The sequence below is a fragment of the Pteropus alecto genome, unplaced genomic scaffold (genome assembly GCF_000325575.1).
Source record: "Pteropus alecto unplaced genomic scaffold, ASM32557v1 scaffold113, whole genome shotgun sequence".
In the NCBI taxonomy this organism is placed as follows: domain Eukaryota; kingdom Metazoa; phylum Chordata; class Mammalia; order Chiroptera; family Pteropodidae; genus Pteropus; species Pteropus alecto.
The window spans coordinates 7059725-7078821 of NW_006433949.1; the positions used below are offsets into that span (position 1 = coordinate 7059725).

General features: G+C 46.0%; 2 protein-coding genes across 2 annotated transcripts in view; one reads left to right on the forward strand and one right to left on the reverse strand.

Moving 5' to 3' along the window:
* PI4KA (phosphatidylinositol 4-kinase alpha) overlaps nucleotides 1–19097 on the forward strand; it is a 115630-nt gene that overhangs the window by 34082 nt on the left and 62451 nt on the right. Inside the window, 11 exon segments of the mRNA XM_025044487.1 lie at nucleotides 60–125; nucleotides 2164–2260; nucleotides 3578–3769; nucleotides 4284–4384; nucleotides 5002–5131; nucleotides 6120–6252; nucleotides 7169–7264; nucleotides 7647–7830; nucleotides 8287–8390; nucleotides 10613–10781; nucleotides 13066–13116. Coding sequence (XP_024900255.1) covers nucleotides 60–125; nucleotides 2164–2260; nucleotides 3578–3769; nucleotides 4284–4384; nucleotides 5002–5131; nucleotides 6120–6252; nucleotides 7169–7264; nucleotides 7647–7830; nucleotides 8287–8390; nucleotides 10613–10781; nucleotides 13066–13116 — 1323 coding nt within the window.
* Nucleotides 13662–19097, reverse strand: part of SERPIND1 (serpin family D member 1) — a 14351-nt gene continuing 8915 nt past the window's right edge. Inside the window, exon 5 of the mRNA XM_025044481.1 lies at nucleotides 13662–18582. Within this exon, the coding sequence (XP_024900249.1) occupies nucleotides 18391–18582 (192 nt within the window). The 3' untranslated portion in view covers nucleotides 13662–18390. The remainder of the gene's footprint in view (nucleotides 18583–19097) is intronic.

Below are 19097 nucleotides of genomic sequence, written 5' to 3' on the forward strand. Positions count from 1 at the left end.
TGTCATTCCTCCCCCCCTGCATTCGTCAGGCACCTTATGAGGTCTTATTTCCATGGTAGGTGAAGAAGATTGTTGAGGAGCCTGTTCTCAAATCCTTGGATGCTGTTGCAGCCAGTGTGATAGAGGTATGTCCCTTCTGAGAGCATCACGCTGCACTCTGTCAGCCGTGAGCCTCTGTGTAGAGAGAGCAGGGAGGCTTTGTGTGGGGGCTGGAGGAAAAGGGTTTGGCAGTGAGTTTGCAGTTTAGTTTCCCTAGTCCCAATAATGATAACACACCTCCTACCTGAAAGCTTGCTCCGTGCCAGCCTCTTTTAAATATATAACCTTCCAGTGCTCTGAGTAGAGGTTGGTGTCTCCCTTTCACAGATGAAATACAGAGGTTCAAGGGACTAACTAACTTGCCCTCGTCACAAAGTCACCATGGGAGCTAGGAATTTGCTGGGTCCTCTGACGCTGAAGCCCATGCTTTTGTACCTTCCTTGCTCCTTCGGTGCTTCCAAAGCCACTTCTCTGGGCTTAGTACACACCTCTCACACTTTCTAGGCGTGTACAAGCCCTGGCTTTCAATATATTTAGAACCAAGGCCTGCAGCATTATTTATAAAATCATTAGATGTTGGTGCTGGGAGGTCTCAAAACCTCAGGGAACATTTGGGTCAGTCCCCTTTTGAGTGTTGGGATCCAGAGCGATTGCTGTTTGCCAGGCTGATAATTGTCGTGGGCATGTGCTAGATCCAGATTCCTTTTGAAGCCTAGTATTCTTTCTCTCACCTGGTTGTGAGACACAGTGTCTGGTACCACAGAGGTCAGCTCTGAAGTGGGAGGGAACCCCCAGGGACCTTTCTGAGCTGCAAACTGTGTCTTCTGCCCTACACGTTGTCCCAGCAAGCTGTCTGCAGACAATAGATGTGTATGTGCTGGGCGTGGTTTGCTCCAGGCCAGTTCATGGTTGAAGAGCACAGTACTTATAATTCTCCAGGTTATAGTCTGGCACTTTCTACCTTGTCTTTGACCTTTTTGCAGGTTGTGTCCTGCCCATTGGCCTGAGCTTTCGCTTTCTCACTGCTTTCAGTCTCAGCAGCCCCTTGGTTTTCTTTTCAGCATTTGGTCATGTGTGACCCAGGGCAGACTAAGAGGACCAGGGCAAGTAATGGAGCTGGGCTGCATTATCTGGGCTCCCTTCCTCTGCTCCTTGCTTGCAGTGACTTTTCACTGGCTCCGAGTCAGAACCCTGTATTACTTTAACCTCAGCAAGTTTCATCTCTTCATCTCTGCCCCACAGGGATATTGTGAGGACTGTGTAAGGTGATGTCTGTAAAGCAGTTAGCCAGTGGCCATCAATGACACTTTGGTAACCACAGCTACTGTTATCAGTGCCTGCTTGAAATCCTGGTCACTCATGTCCTCCGTGCAATTCTCACGCCCTCCACCAGCCTCCTGTCATAGGCCTTGTTCCACCCCACCCACCCTCTGGCCCTGCTGCAGATTTGCTTCCTCTTCCTTCTTATCCTTTTCACCTGTTTTTGCAGAGTACTTTTACGAGTGTCAAGAATTCTAATTAAAAGAAAAAGAATTCTAATAAGATTTGCCTTCCCATTCTTCTAAACTGGGAATGTATGTAAGAATAGCATCTTATTCATCTCATTAAACTGTGTATGAATTTTTTCCCCAGAGGAAAATAGTGCTACATTTTAGATTAGATAGCTAAAGAATAATTTAAAATGAGTTTTAATTACAAAATATAAGCTGAATCTGTAGGCGCCCTGGCTCTGGTGTCTGTCGCTTGAATGGTGGACAAGATGGAATCCTGTGATCTAGTGGTCTCTTCGCTTTCTCTCTCCTCCTCCCCTTCCCTTGTCTCCTTGAGTTCAAAAATGGTGAGCTCTCAGTGAGAGGACGGTGGTCTTTCCTTCAAGGGTGCAGGTGGCCGCTCCCCTGCCACACATCTCTGGGCCATGTGAGCCTCTCATTTTCCTCTCTCTGAGGTTTAAGAGGGTGAAGAGAGTAATTAAAATGCTCCAAGTGGCGAATCATGGTTAATCGTTCCATTTATTATGCTAAGTCATGAATGTAAGAATTACTTAACTAGACATCACCCGAAGGTGAAGGGAGGCCCAGAGGAGGGTCTCTGTGCTGCGGTCAAGTGCCTCTGCCTTCCCTGCAGGCTAACCCCAACGCCGATCTCTACTACACCACATTCAGCGACCCACTTTACGTGGCCATGTTCAAGATGCTGCGAGACACTCTGTATTACATGAAAGGTGAGGACTTTGCATATGCGTGTGAATGCGGTAAGACTGGGCTCCGGGCCACTGCCACAAGTTTGCACTTTTCTGTTGAGGGCACATAAAAACATACACAAGTAACATGGTCATGTTACTGAAATTTTGGAGAAAAAGCAAACAAGAAACATAACTGTCCATGATCCTGTTCCCCTAGTGCCATCAGTGATGGCTCTTGTGGTGGGTTTATTTCTTCAGGTATCTTTCTGACATGAACGTGTTATGTTGTTCTGATCATGCATACAGTTTAACATATCTACTTTAGACATTTTTAAAGTTAAAAAAAAAGAAAATGAGGTACTCATAATCTTACAACTCAGATAATATCTTAATAGTGCAGCACACACACAACTTCAGCATTTTCTTCCAGTCTCTTATTTGTGCATTTTTAAAACACTTTTCCTATGCTCGCTCTTTATGTCATTGAATGTTCTTCATAAACATAAGTTTTGATGACTATATAATCTACCGTGTAGATGTACCATAATCTAGTTAATCCATTTTCCTGATGATTTCAAGGGCTCTTGGGAAGAGGAGGCTGAGTCTGGTTGGGACCACAGCAAGGATAGGTTCATGAAGGAGGATGGCAGTGACTGCCTGGCATGGCCTAACCCTCTGCAGCCTCCCCTCCCACCTGAGCTTTGTGTTAACTGGCTTCCTCAGCTGATCTGACCTATGCCAGTTACACTGGTTCTGAGTTTTGCAGGCTTTAAGGATGAGAATTTGAAAAGACTGCAAACTCTTGGTGCTCTGAAGATCCAGCCTTGTAGCCAGAGAATTAATTATCTTCTTCAGGTTATAATCAGTTTTTGCCCTTATCTGATAACTGATAAGCTTTAAAAAAAAATCACTATATGTTTGTACAATCATTATGCAGTACACCTTAAACTTACACAGTAATGTATGTCAATTGTATCTCAGTAGAACTAAAGGAAGAACAGTAAATATATATGTATATAACTGAAGTATTGCCTGTTGTTAATTGGACCAGTTCCAGTGGTGATACATCCCAATTTACGTGTTTCATATATTCAGGTTTTAGTATATTGACCTCTTAAAACGTGGCTCTCACTTCCCTGGGAAATGATCATTTGCTCTGAGTGCCAGGTGGCATGGGTGTGAAGGGCAGCTGTGCACTGCCTCTCCAAGTTCTTTCCAGCAGGCATTCTTAGAACCACAGCAGCCAGTAGCAAACTTACTCTTCTTGGGCTTTTGTTAGGGAGACTGTAGATGGTCACGGTCTGAATTTTAGTGCAGTTTTTTTTCTAGCTGCAATGCCTGCTCTCTTTCCTACAGACCTCCCAACTACCTTTGTAAAAGAGATCCATGATTTTGTGCTGGAGCAGTTCAACACGAGCCAGGGAGAACTTCAGAAGATTCTGCACGATGTAGACCGAATTCACAGTGAGCTGAGCCCCCTCAAGCTGCGCTGCCAGGCAAACGCCGCCTGTGTAGACCTCATGGTGTGGGCCGTGAAGGATGAGCAGGGTGAGCATTGGCTCTTCCCATGCCCTGGACATCTAGTGTCTGGACCTGGGAGGACAGTGATGGCCAAGGTCACAGGGCCTGCGTGTTCTCTCCAGGGCTTCTTGCTGGTTCCTTGGGCTTCTTTGTGGAGAAGCGGGAGCTCAGTGCTGGAGGATAAGGCGCTTGTCTAGGGTGAACAGCAGAGTAGGAAGCATACAGCAGACTTGCAGATGGCTGCCTCTCACAGAGCGCTGTGGGGATGGGGCAACAAGGGGGTTCAGGGCCAACAAAGAGGAGAAAGCAGTCACATATGGTGCAGGAAGGTGTTTTTACAGTAGCAGAAAAGGAGCAGAGATGAGCTTTCAGTTAGGACGCCTGCCTCTGAACACTTTCAGGCGTAATACTCTCAGTATTAACAAATCCTAAAAGTGTGTGTCTGGGATTTAGTTTAATTATATGATTAATTGGTGGATGAGCATTTTATAAATTTTGTTCTTTGCTAATGGTTTACACCCTCCTCTGATTTTGAATTTAGGTGCAGAAAATCTTTGCATCAAGCTTTCTGAGAAGCTGCAGTCTAAGACATCCAGCAAAGTCATCATTGCTCATTTGCCTTTGCTTATCTGCTGTCTTCAGGTCAGTCTCACGAACAGTGGAGAGGCTGAGATCCTATCAACAGGGCCTTCTGATGCCATTCAGGCTGTGGTTGGCACACCAGCAGCAGTCTGAGCTATTGTCTTTAGGAACTTGAACTAGAGCCTGTTTTGGCCATAGTTCACCACTGACTGGTAGGAGCGGGCGCTGGGATATCTGTGAGTGGGATCCAGATGTAGCTGGGTCCTCCTGTGTGGGGAGGCTGCCCTGTGTTTGGTGACCAGGCCGTTCCTAAGGCTGCAGGAGTTGGGAGCCAGAGGGCTGCATCTGCAGTGCCAGCTCTGCTCTGCCAAGACTCTTACATTGTCACAACCCCAGTGACTCCACATCTGCCATTTTTTAAAAAATCATGTTTTGTACCCTTTCTTCCCTATTTTGCTTCAAAAAGAAATGCACACACTTTAATAATACATCTCGCTCTTAGGTGGAGGAGAGTCAAGACCATCTCCCTTCCTTGTCTTTGCGCCCCATGGCAGGTGGCCCCGGGGAGCTTTGACCTTGGAAGTTTCTGGCCAAACTTGGGTATCTGAAGGGTTGAGCATCTCACTGCTCAACCGACCTTTCCCCGGGCCACGTGACAGGTTGATGGTGTGTTGCAGGGTCTGGGCCGTCTGTGCGAAAGATTCCCAGTGGTGGTGCACTCGGTGATGCCGTCTCTGCGGGACTTCCTGGTTGTCCCATCCCCCGTGCTGGTGAAGCTCTATAAATGCCACAGTCAGTACCACACAGGTAAGGGGATGACTGTACCTAAGGCCACATCTCCAGTCCCCAGCCCCTGTGTGCCTTTGAGGCTCCAAGGAAAGGACCAGGTGACTGGGTGTGTGAGCCCAGCCCAGGCCGGTGACTGAGATGTGTTGGCTGGGCTGTGCCCTCTGCCCTGCGCTTGGGCTCATTCCTCTCCCTCACCTTTTCTCACGGTTTTCTCCACATGACCCCCTCGGGGTTCCAGTCCTTTCTCTTCTCTGCCTTCCCCTCTTGTGTGCACCCGCCACCACTGAAGGCCCCTCTCTGGTCCTGCTTTCTTTTTGGTCCCTTTTCTTACTGAGGTGGTCTGAAGTGTGAGTCCTGCATGTCCCACACACAGGGCCAGTAACTCTCTGTGTAAGATCTCATCTCATCCCCTCATAATATTCCCCGAGGGAATATTATCCCAAGGGAATATTATGTTTCTATAGAGGACGTGGGCCCGGAGCAAATCTGGTCACCTGTAATGACTAACGTTAATTAAACAGCCACTGCGAGCTCAGGCGCTAATGTAGCTCATCCTCCCCACAGTCCTGTGAAGGTGGACGTTTTATCTTTAGATGAAGAAATCCCAACTCAGCACCTGAAAGACTCCCTGCGCCGGGAGTAAGGAGGGGTCCCTCTGGCTTCAAGGCCTCTACGCTCAGCCTCGTCCACCTATACTGGCTTGTGCACCTTAACTAGATAACTGTAGGGGTGGGTGCTCATCAGGCCTTTTGAACCATTTCTTAGGAAATTCTTGGTTTACGTATTTATCACTTTATAACGTAAGTGTTCTTCCTTTTGATTTAAACGTGTGTTTTATCCTTCTTGTTCTCAGATACTTGTTTCTGAAACGTTCGGTCAAATCTTTTGAGAGAGATTTCTTTTATAAGCTAAACATGATTAGCATATTATTTTGGTTTTGAATTACAGACATGGGGGTGGAAAGTGACAGGCTTAACCAGGTGCATATTTAAATTTTTACATTCAGTTGCTGGCAATGATATAAAAATCAGTGTAACCAACGAGCATTCCGAGTCCACCCTGAGTGTCATGCCGGGAAAGAAGAGCCAGCCCTCCATGTATGAACAGCTCCGAGACATCGCCATTGACAACATCTGCAGGTAGGAGGCCCCGCAAGAGACAGGTGACCCAGGCAGGAAGGGAATGGTATTTCAGGCAGACTCTTATAAAATTAGAAATGCTTATAATTTTGTAAAGCTTGTTTTTGATAATCCTAAATCTATACTTGATCTAAAAAGAGGAATTGTTACATTTTTTTAAAATAAAGCTTCTTGTTTTTTTCTGGTCATAAACATAATAAAAAATAGAGAAACTTTGTAATGTACAGAAAAGTAGAAAGAAAAGAATTATCCATTAGCCCATTATCCAGAGTAACAACATTTGTCTTTCTTTAATCTTTTTTTTACCATGTAATTTTTAATATAAATGAGAGATTTTATATGATCAAGTGTCCCTTCGTGCCCAGGTCCTTGTAGTGTGAACTCTCGCTCTCCAAACTTGGGAGTCTCCATTTCTGTCAGACTCTCGCTCTTCTCTGCCTCTGAGGCCTGTGAGCCAGGCAAATGTGAGAGAGGTGCCTAATAAGATTTTATGTTCTTAGAGGCTTTTAAAATTTCCCCTTTTCTCTAGAACATAAGCATTTCTCCATGCTCTTAAAACCTTGTTATTTAATTTTAGTATTCCCTCAGCCATCTTGGGACCATCTATCTTTCGAATCAGTTACTGTGACTTTTGTTAAGGAACAACAGGAAATTTTAAATTGGAATTGGGTATGACATGCTGAAGGAAACTGTTCTGGGCAAAATAACAAAGTTACTTATAAAACGGGCATAATCTGCAGCAATTCTTTGAATTTATTCCATGTAATGACTTTCATTCAGATTTCTGGGGGAAAAAAATGTCCAGAGCAGTTTCTTAAACGTTGTAGAGCTGAGAATGGAAAAATTAAAACAAAACACAAAATACTCTTTTGGTGATTGCGATGCCTAATGCCATGTGGGTTTTCTCAATGCTCAGGTGCCTGAAAGCTGGCTTGACAGTGGACGCAGTAATCGTGGAGGCCTTCCTGGCCAGCCTTTCCAACCGGCTGTATATCTCTCAGGAGAGTGACAAGTACGTCTTATCCCAGGGGGACAACCCCTGTATTCTCTGCGGGCCCCTGGGGGCAGCTGGCAATGTGTACCTCCTGCTTCTTTCTTACATACCTTGGAGTCGTGCATTGGGTTTGTCCCATTATTTCAGAGGAAGTCTGCCTTGGAATGCCTATTCTGGACCAGTGTTTGGGAGTAGAGAAAGATCTCTGTCTTCCTGCCTTGTGCATGGGACTTTGTGTTTCTGCTGGTGGTTAAGGACCCCAGGCTGTCTGTCACTTTCAGATGAATGCTGCATCTGAAAGACTGATGACGTCAAGGTCTAGGTCTAGCTGCTGGGTTTCATTTCATAGCCGCGTGCCAGAGGACTATTACCAGGGCACTTCTGTTCTTTCCTCCCATAGGGATGCTCACTTGATTCCAGACCACACCATCCGAGCCTTGGGACACATCGCAGTGGCCCTGAGGGACACCCCAAAGGTCATGGAGCCAATTCTGCAGATCCTGCAGCAGAAATTCTGCCAGCCGCCTTCCCCCCTTGATGTGCTCATCATAGACCAGCTGGGCTGCCTGGTTATCACTGGAAATGTAAGGAAGGCCGCAGCCTTGAAACCCACCAGTGCTATGCAAGCTTCGTTAAACTCCTTTGACTATCAGGAGTATAAAAATACAGATTAAATTTACCCTGCAGATCAACTAAATGCTCACAGTCGTAACAACTGCAGATCAATTAAATGCTTAACACTAAATAGATTTTTTTTTTTTCAAATAAGAGAATAGTGTAATGATTCCATGAGTGCTGGGGAAAAAGGTTTAAACTAACTTCTTGCTGTTGACAGCATAATAGGATTTAAATTAAAGCTATTCTCTGTTTAGCTTTTAACTTGAGGTTTGGTTAAAGTTTTAGGATTGGATGCCCTTGATGGTCCATGATTCCAGGAGCTTTCCCTCTGAATGACAAGAGAGGGGCCTTTTCTGTGCTCCAAGGAGAGGCTTTCATGGCAGAGTCGTGGCATGGTAACGGTGTCCTTTACTCTCTTCCAGCAATACATTTATCAGGAAGTGTGGAATCTCTTCCAGCAGATCAGCGTGAAGGCCAGCTCTGTTGTGTACTCGGCCACTAAAGATTATAAGGACCACGGCTACAGGTAAATCTCTGGACCTCATTGTTGCTTTAGATCATGACAGTATTTAACTCCCTTTGAAAATGTGAGGTTTGGGGATTTGCCTTTTAAATCAATTTTTCTTCTTACAAAAGAAAACATGCTACAGATCAGTGCTCACAGAACATGAGACATGAAATCCCGATACGCCTGCCACTTGGCGCTGATTGAGCTCAGTGCTGTTTACCCCAGACCCACCACTACTCCACATGGGCTCAAATTGCCAACCCAAGTGACCTGCTTTTTAACACAGCAATACATCAGCCATGCCTTGAACATTCCTCTACATGTCACCTTTAATGGCTGCATCGTGTCCCATCATATGGCAGCACCGTGATTTATCTAACCAGTCCCTAGCTGAGATGTAAGATAGTTTTCCAGTTTTTCCACTAGTAAGTGCTGCATTGAATACCTTAATAGCTGCATAGCTGTGAGCATCTCTGATGCTTTCCTCAGGGTAGATTCAGAGAGGTGAGATTTGGTGAGTCAAAGGGAATGAGCATATTATATCCTTGAATGTTTTAAATTTGTATAAAAGTCTTGCCATTTTTCCCTGGCAGACTGAGATATGCTTCCTTGTCTGTTCCTTGCCCTTAATGGGAATGTCTTGAGGATAGGGACACATTTTTCTGTGTTTGGAGGATCTTACAAGAGTTTGTCAGAGATCAAGGGAAGAGAGGAAAAGAAGGAGGTGAAGTCAGGAGGACAGAAGGTTGGAGCAGAGAGAAAGAGATGTTGGCCCTTTGTTGGCATTTCTTTTCTCCCTTCCTGACCATTATATCCAGCTCAGTGGGCAGGAATGTGGCTACGTGACTTGAGAAAATATTCACCATCTCCATGCCTCAGTTTCCTCATTTGTAAAATGAACATGGCTCCAGTTGTGTGGGTAGTTGAGATCATACATGTGAAAGCTCTCGATAAATACCAGCTCTCAGCATTATTATTTCGTTGCCTTCTCACTACCATGATCACAAGCCTAGGCTACTAGAACAGCCTGAGGAGTGGTCTGGGGAGGCGGCCAGCTCCTTCTGTCCATCCATCCTGATCTCTTCAATGAAACTGACTCAAAGACCAAAGCACCTCTTGCCCACATTACTTCCTTGCTCCAAAGTGACTCCTGCGCCTCCTGTCCCCTTGTACCTTCCCCACCCTGTCTTTGCTCTGTTTTCCTCTGACTCTCAGACCTTTCTTGCTGCTCTTGGCCCTGCTGTGTGCAGGTCTTAACTGTTCCCATGCCTTCCAGTTTTTCAGCTTCTGGCTCAAGTTTCCTTTCATAAATCTTTTTCAGATATTGCCACCAAAAGTGATTTGTTCTCTCTGTCTCACCAGTGGAAGTATTTACGGCATTCATTTGCCCTCACCTACCAAGAATTAATTTACCTATCTGCGAAATGGGTGCCTTTATCACTGCTGCCATTTGCTCTGAGATTTCTAGGGGCCAGTAGTGTGCTCAGTGCTTCACCATGGAGTGTTTAAGTCCTTCTGCACCCTGTAAGGAGGGAATTATCCCTGTTTCACTCAGGAAGGAACTGAGGCTCAAAGATGTCTGCTATCGCCTGGGGTCACGGAACACGGAAGTAGCAGGGTCCGGTTGCCCCTAGTGCCCACAGAAGCCTGGCCAGCCTGGCTGCTTCACAGCATCTGGCTGAGGGGTAATGCCAGCTTCGTGTCTAGGGTTTATGTGGGGCTGGCAAGATCCCAGGGCAGGTTGTCTCAGGACCACTGAGCACTTCCTAAGTATCTGAAGCTCCAAGGTGGAGGCAGTGTTGGGAAGAAGCTGATCATCAGACAAAAGTTTTATGGGTGGTAGTGATGAATTAAGGCTGTCTGTAATTTGAAGGGGAAAACAGGGTTCAGCCAGGAGATGCCTGGGAGTACTTGACTTCCTTTTTTAACTTGACACTCAGAGGGAATTGCCCTGAGACGTTCCCAAGTCCCCAGTGTGCAGATTACTAGACCCTAAACAGTCTCCTGAGGCCTTTAATGCATGTCAGGAGAGAGGTCACAGTCATTTCTGCAGTAGATGACTTCCCTCTAGGGGCCGCTGTTCACAAAGATGGCGTGTACTTCTCCTCTGGAGGGCTCCTTTGTTCATAGGCACTGAGGGGCGGTGAGGCTGGATGGAGTCCGCTTGCCTCCCCCCTGCAGTGGGTGGCCCCTGCCCTGTAGTGGCTGTCATTTCTCCCCCACCCTCCTCGGCCCCCCAGGCATTGCTCCCTGGCGGTGATCAACGCCCTGGCCAACATCGCAGCCAACATCCAGGACGAGCACCTTGTGGACGAGCTGCTCATGAACCTGCTGGAGCTGTTTGTGCAGCTGGGGCTGGAGGGAAAGCGTGCCAGCGAGAGGGCCAGCGAGAAGGGGCCTGCCCTGAAGGTAGGGAGGGGGTGGCCCAGCATGTTGTCTTGCAGGCCAGGGCTGAGTCTCCATATTTCAACCATCTTGGTTGAAATATGGCACTTTCTTTGTTAAATGATTTAAATGCATCTGGTAAAGTGTAAGAACAAAGGGAGTGAAATTCCTTCTCAGAGGTGCTGGTAGGGGTCGAGGGAGAGGTTGGCTTCCTCGTCAATCCACTTTCAGCTCATGGCAGCCACCTCCCCCAGTCCAGGGTGATAAGGTGACAGCAGACTCCTGTTTTCTCCCCTAACTTTGTCTCTCTCTTCTTATTCATTATGAAGCCAGGGGGCTGAGGCCGTCATTAGAACACAGTGACAGTGTGCGAAGGGCCAGATTTGGCCTAATCTCAGGCTGTCTAAGCAAGACAGGTCTACAAGGATAGACAAAATGTCAGGTCTCTAACCCCCAAAGAGACAGATTGGGGAGGTTGAGGCACATTAAGCCTCTTACTTCATCATCTCCCCTTTGATATGTTATGTGGGTGCCACTCCCTCTACCAAGTCTACACCTTTGTTCACTTTTGTCTTTTCTCCCCACTCCCCGCCTTACCCACACAGTTACTGTTCACCTACTGTGTGCCTAGGGCAGAGGTGAGCTCGCTTTTTCTGTAAAGGGCCAGATTGTACATGTTTTAGGTTTTGTGGGCCACATGGTGTTTTGTTGAAACTACTCAGTTCTGCCATGGTAGTGTAAAAGTAGCCATAGCCATTAAATAAATGAACAGGGGTGGCTGTGCTCCTGTAAAACTATATCCGAAAACAGGAAGTGGGACGGATTTGGCCACAGATCGTAGTTTCCCGACTCTTGTTCTTGGTACCAGAGTTATGGAAGTAAATAGACAAGGTTCCTGCTCCTGTGGGCTTAGTGGGAGATGGCGAAAACAAAACAGGGTAGTATAGCCAGGGTCATAAAGGCCTCTCTGAAGAGTTGACAGCTAGGTTGGAAACTGAATGAGAAGGAGCCTTCTGTGTGAAAACCTTGACTAAGAGGACATAACTAGTACAAAAGAAGATCTTAAGACCCTTTGCTCTAATTCAGCCTTAGTCTGCTGGCCCCCTACCAGTGACCTGGGCACCTAATTTCTTAAGTCTCCCAGGGTAGTGCACAGCTAGTCCCATCCTGATGTATAAGAGACAGGGGCATCCGTCGTGTCCAGTGGAGCCTTTGGCATTGGGATGAGAGAGCTGTTCTGAAGAGGCAGGGAGGTGCTCAGCAATCGAGAAAATAGAGGCTGTAACCTGTCTGAGGGTATCTCCAGGAGCCATTCTCCTTCTCTTTCCTGGGAATTGTACCTTAATGCCAAGAAGGATACCCCCTGAGACCCACGGGCTTCTTCCCTTTGCCTGCCATCTCTGCATGTTCTGTGTCAAGACTCAGGATTTAATGCTTCATTCGTGGGCTGGGGATGGAGGTTGTGCCCCAGACAGTGTGGGAATCCATGTGTATCAAATTGGGAATTCTGTTCTTTGCAGATAGTTCCTATTTACTGATCACGCAGTGTACAGGCAAGTGTTTATTGAGCCACTGCTGCACTTACCTCATGAAATGGGGCCTCACGGAATAAGGGAGTGTGGAGGGGCGGTGAGAGGGGACTGGCAAATATGCAGCCCTGTGTTTAACCAGGAGAATTACCTTTTATTTAGTTATTGTCAAGTAATCCTCCAATTTTCCCTAACTTGGAAAGAATATATGTTTATTTTGGAAAAGATACAGAAACTTGTAAATAAGGTAAAAAGGCCCCATAATTTCTCTACTCTGATGTAATCATTGTTAACAATTTGGCAGGCTTCCACTTAGATTTGTTATGCAAATATATTTATTTTACATCATTGGATCTTATTTTACATAATTGAGGATACTTGGTAATTCATAATATACTTTTTAAAATCTTTTTAATTTTTCAATTAGTTTGTCATAATATACTCTTAAATCTTGTTTTATTTTTTAACATTTTTTGGGACACTTTCCAAAGTAACTAAATATTTTTCAGAAAGTTGTCTTTTTCACATCTATCTGGTATTTGATTATTCAGAGGCACCATGATTTATGTAATTAGTCTGCTGTTTGACATTTAAGTTATTTCAACTTTTTTGCTATCAGAATTATGCTGAGTGAGTCTCTTTATACATCTCTCCCAGTATATATTCCTGATCACTTCTTTTAGATTAAGGAATTACAGCTTTACACAACACTATGTCTTGTCCTTTTTTTAAAAAAAAAGAAACATGCTCATCAGTGACTCAATTCTGTTCTTTTCTAGGCTTCTAGCAGCGCAGGGAACTTGGGTGTACTCATTCCTGTAATAGCTGTGGTAAGTATTCATTAGCTGAGTTGTTGCACACTCCAGATATTGTATTCATGTTTTGAATGTTGCAAAGTGATACGTAGCAAATTCCTTAGAAAAATGCTATTTTGAAGTGCCAGTGATTGTGTAGATATGACTGTGTTTCAGTCACCATCAGCTCTTCTGTGACTGTTCCCGTAGGTGTGTGCTAGCTGTGGCCGCACTGCCTCATTCCCTTTTCCCAAGCCTTGCCCAACCATCCTCCGCCAGTTAACTAGGGAACCCGCTTCAGTTCCCTCTTGTATAGCCCCAAGGTTCCTGGTCTGAAACTGGGTTCATCCTGTGTTTCATGCCTTGCTCTGGTGCCTCTAATACAGGCGGCACCCACTTCCAACCCCTGTCTGGCCCCTTTCTACAAGATGAGGCCCTGAACTTCTGGGTCACTCTCAGGTCTTGGAGCTACAGCCTTCGGTGTCCCCAGGTCCATAACACTTGGGGGCATAGCCCCCACTTACCACTCTGGGGTACAGGATGTGTTCCCTGCTGCAGCACTGTCCTATGGAGAGCCCACCTCCATCTTTTCCCGTCTCAACCTGCAGCCACTTCTGAGAACACCTTTATAAAAATAATTTTTCCATTTCTCAGTCTTTCTCAGCTGCCAGGCCTAAGCCAGAACTTATGTTTTAGTATTTGTTTCCGCTTGACCTACCTTCTAGTTAAGCCCTTGATTCTGCCTTCCAGTGTCTTCCCATCTCATTCCACCCCTAGTAATTTGAGTCTTGAGCACTTATATGTGTGGCCTGTAACGTGAACACCAGAGGAGTTGACTTCCGAGCTGCTGCGGTGACCCAGGGGCCTACAGGTAGGGCAAGCAGATGGAGAGGCACCTCTCCTGATCTCTGCAAAGCAGTTTCTGTATTACTCCAGTCTGGATGTTCATCATTCTGAATCTGGGGACTTTTAGGAGGTCCAGTTTTAGCTAGCCAAGATGGAAGAAAAATGGTAACTGGCTGTTACTCTTCACCTTTAAGATGTCACGTGTTGCTTTTTGTGGAGCATTCCACTTCCAGTTCACCTCCCTTCTGCTTGTCCTTTTCTCTCCTGTCCCTCCCCCCAGTAAATAGCTGACTCAGGAGGGGAAGCAGTGGCTTGTTCCCCTGCCACATCTGTGCCAGGGGAGTCTCCTCTTTCTCAGTGTGCTTGAGGGGACAAGTGGGTTGGGCCTGCCTCAAAAAGGCTTTTCACGTCCTTTTGGGAACCTTACCCAAACCTACATACCTATGATCAGGTGTTCTCCACAGCCACCTTAAGATTTCAGGATTTCCAGGACTCTCTCTGTCATGGTATTTTTTATTGACACCTTCACTGGTTAATTTTTAAAAACCTAAGTTTTTTCACTTTATAGTTAATTTGACTAGTGTTCAGTTGTGTTTTAGAAGTGCCATTGCACATGGACCCATTGTTCAACTTGGAGGGAAAGGGAAGAGGCGTAAAGTCCACAGCATTCTCTCCGCCTGTCAGAGTAGGGAAGGGCCATGCAGCAGGCTGCACAGGAGAGCAGATTTTGGCAGACAGCATGCTTGGGGTGACACTCAAGTCAGTGAGCTCCAGATTTCTGTGACCTGTATGTCTTTAAAGTTTTAAACATGTATAGTGGTTGTCATTTAGAGTTTAATAAATGCATAGAAGAAATCTAAATGGGACACTTTGTACTTTTGGGGAGTAATGCCTTTGAAGTTGTTTGGGAGCACACAGGTTTTAGGGTCACAAGGGCCATAGTTGGACCCCTGTTCTTACGTGTGGGATCTTAAGTCAGCATCTTGGCCTCTCCAGGTCTGTTCTGCCAGCAGAGCTTCTGAAAAAGATGGGTATGACCCTCTGAAGTGCCAGCCCATCAATGTAGGCTTAAATGTTAGCAATGATAAGCTTGAACATACTCACTTAAAATACTCCTGGTTCCTCTACTGCAGTGACCTTTTACATGAATAGAATAAATATTGTAGTTTTAACAAAAGTTAATGGTTATAATATGGGGGAGGAAGCAAATATTTGATTTGTTGCTCAATGAAGAGCACAGAGATCAGGGTTCTTAAATTTGCTTTCTGGTTACCCCTTGTACCTTCTAGGAGAAACTAATTTCCAAAGTTGGTTTTTTAATGTTTTGCAATTTTTTTTTCCTAAAGACAAAGATATTATGTTTTGAATCTTTTGATGAGAGGGTCTCAAATTACTTTGTTCAGTGGAAGTGCCAGTGGGTTTGGGGCCAGAAGCCTTGGTGTTGGTCCTACTACAACTGTTCACTTACTTATCAGTGACCTTGGGAACCTGGAGGGAGAGACTGGAGGCCGGGTCATGTGATCTCTGAGTCTCCTTCCTGCTTAGGTTTGTTGATCTTTGTCCTGCAACTTTATGACTATTTCTTCAGAAATATCATTGATTAAATTGCTTCTCTTGGTGTCTAGCCCATTAGTTAATTAAACATTTTGAAAGTTATGTATTGCTTAGATCCTTGGTTGCTCCACTGTCATAGCAAGATAGGCCTCCTGCTTGAAAACATTCATGCACTTCACACAGAGTTGGTTGACTTGTGCCACTAGTATTTTTCGTGGACAGGTTACTTATTCTCTCAGTGCCTGTAAAGTGAGGTTTGTAGACTAACAATTTTTAGGTCATGGTGCCCTTTGAACCTGTGCCCTTTCCTTCTATAGAAATGCATTTATTCAGAAAGGTGAGCATTTAACCTTAAGAACTTAAGTGGGGGAAACACAACTAGGACCCCCAGTTAGGAATCCCTAGGCTAGACACTTGTCTCAGATGAAGATAGTAACAAGAAGCCCTTACCTATCGTGCTAAACACCAAGCATGGATCTAAACTTTTTCCAGACATGAACTCAGTTAATCATCACAACAACTCTGCAAGGTAGATACTGTTATTCCCACTTTACAGATGGAGAAAATGAGACACAGGACTTGCCCCGAAGTCCCACAGCTGCTAAATGTCAGAACCAAGGTTCAGACCCAGGCAGCCTGGCCCACGGACTATGCTTTGAATTAACACTCACTGCCTTGAAACACAGGTCAGCTAGTAACTGAAGGAGGGGATGCAAGGGTGTTCTGAGTGGGTATAAGTGAATGAAAAGCACGTAGACTAGAGGGCCTCGACCTGTACAGTTGCAGGGTCATGGGGAAGCCTGAGCTAGTTCTAGTACAGGTGGGGCAGCCACGTAAGTGAGGCTCTTGCCTTTCTGGATAGGGGATGGACGTGACAAAGGGCTAAAGGCAGAATTTTTTGAGATAGCTACATTTAGGAATGGGAGGAGTGGGAAGAACCAACAGCAAGATGAGAAATGTTGGACAGGCATCAGAAAAGAATAGTATTGAAGCAAATTGGAGAAGGAATCCAAGGAGTAAGTTGTCAGCAACCTCAGGTTTCACAGAGAGGTCAAGAGGAAAGATTTGACCTCAATAAGGAAAGACTTGGCCTCAACCCTTACTGATCAGGAGATTGTGGAGGCAAAGGCCCTGGTGCAGAAAGTTGGGACAGGGGCAGGCGGAGACGGTTAGCAGTGAAAAACTGGGCCTGGGTTTGAATTCAGGCTTGGGTCAGACTACTTCTATGAGCCCTAGTTGTTTCTTCAACTGCAAAAATAGTGTCAACCTCTCTGGGTTGGTATAAGATAACCTAGGGCCCACCCATCACAGTGCCCCCTAATTGGGGAGTGCTAGCTGCTTCCCTTTTGCCGCCCCATGACTGGTATTGGTCTCACTGTGTCATAAACACTGTGACAAGACTTTACGTGTGACCCTGGAGTCAGGCCAACCTACGCTTGAACCTTGGCCCACCACTCACTGCAGTGGCATCTTGGCGGGTTTTGGTGCCCTGCGAACCTGATCTTCCTCCTTTGCAGAGAGTGGAAGAGAAAGCCTCTCCTGCAGGGCTGAAGGGGTCACATTTGGACAGTTGCACACACAGCACTTATGATGCTCTCCCCAGCCCTGTGCATCATCCTGGCACTGCAGAGATGCCGGCACTCTTGAATTCTGAGCAGCCTCTTTGGATTCCATTTGTCTTATTCAGATAGTGAAGAATCCAGAAATTTATTCCTCAGACATCACCTGATTTATCAGACCAGACAGGAGCATGTCTGAGGTTTCCCTGCGTCCAAGAATGAAAGCCAAAATATGTGCTCCACATAAAGACTGGCATTTCAGGAATTCCCCACGCAGCCCCATCCACAGCAGCCCTGCCCTCAGGTGTTAGCAACACTCACCTGAGAATGTGCCTTGATGTAGCACATGAGTCACTAGAGAACTCAAGTTACTTTTCCTCAACCTGTCGTTTCTGGGGATGTCAGCTACTTTGAATTTGGCCTTTCTTAGTTTTCTGAGCTTCAAAAATTAGAATTATAACAGATACATAGTAAAAGTAGTGATATTTATTTATCTCGGGTAGAAGGCAAGGCCACATGTACACACTGTCCTCTGGGCAGCAGTGAGGTGACAGCAGGAGTACAGATGACATTAGCATCAGTTCGGAGGGTTGGGCCTTGCTAGACTTAAGCCCTAATGCCCAGGGCACCCCTTGAATATCACAAAGTGGTTTCTCCTAGACATGGTGCCAGCTATACACCATCCTTGGGAAAGGTGAGCAATTAGTCATTTTGCTCATTTCAGTATTTTGCATTTAGGTGAGGAGCCCTGGTTGAGGCTTAGAGTAATAGAGCCAGATGTGCAAGGATGAGGCTCCAGTGGGGAAGGAGGTGCCCAGGGAGAGAGGCTCTGAGGAGATGGGAGGTAAGCCAGTCTGTATGTTGCTAACACCCTCTAAGTCAGTGGTCCCCAACCCTTTCGGCCCCAGAGACCGGTGCTCCTATGAGAATCTAATGTCTGATGATCTGAGGTGGAGCTGAGGCAGTGATGCTAGCACTGGGGAGCGGTTGCAAAGACAGATGAAGCTTTGTTTGCCTGCCCGCCACTCACCTCCTGCTGTGCAGACTGGTTCCTAACAGGCCACTGACCGATACTGGTCTGCTGCCCCGGGGGTATGGGGACCCCTGCCCTAGATAACAGCTGAAACACTACAAGTACATTAACTTCTGTGAACTGGCAGCATTGTTTACTATGCAGAATTGATTCCAGTGAGCTTCTCGGTTGTTGGTAAATTTCTTCTCTCATATGGGCCTCGATTTCAGAGTGGTAGTGTAAACCACAAAGGTCATGATGCCAAAAATCTGTTCTCATTGTTAGAATGGAAACAATTACAGTGCTCCCAGAACACTTGAGACACACAGACCTTCACCTTTAAGACTTGGTGGGGTTGGCAACCCTCCCCATGAAGAGCAGGCAACTGGTGCGGTGCTCGTAGACGAGGAACAGGAAGGGGCGGTCAGCAGTGAAATGGACTTGGGTGGACAGTGGCATGAAGCCCACCGCAGTCACGGCGGCAGCTTGAGTGCCCTCCTCATTCACCGTGATGGTACCTTGGTGTTTGAACTGTTTCAAAATGGAAAGGAAAGTTGTCACATTCCATCAGTTGGCACACAGAGGGATAGAAAATATGGTGGAGTCCCATCTCATTCAGGGAACGGATCAAAAGACCACATACAAGGTACAGACCACTGCTGGTCAGAATAACTCTTGAAATGCTCCTTAATTACCTGTCAGGTATGGTAATTATATTTAAGGCCATGTTATTTAAAACAGTACTCATCTTTAAACTAGCATCTTAGTCACTCTTGCTGGTGGTCACAGTATAAGCAGTCTGTGAGCCAAGACAACCTGCAGGCCCCATGTCCTGGGGTGTGCTGCCATGAAAAAGATGGGGCCTGGATCTGCACATTATTTGGACTGATGTTCTTTTTTGTGGAGTGCCTATCATTGGTGTGTTAAGTTCAACATGCAGATGGTGCAGTGTCTGCATGTGTTTAGCAGGTCTTTCACGATTTAGCTGGGAGTGGCTATTTCACAAAGTGGAGCACATGCTTTCTCGCTCTTTGGCATCAGCAGGA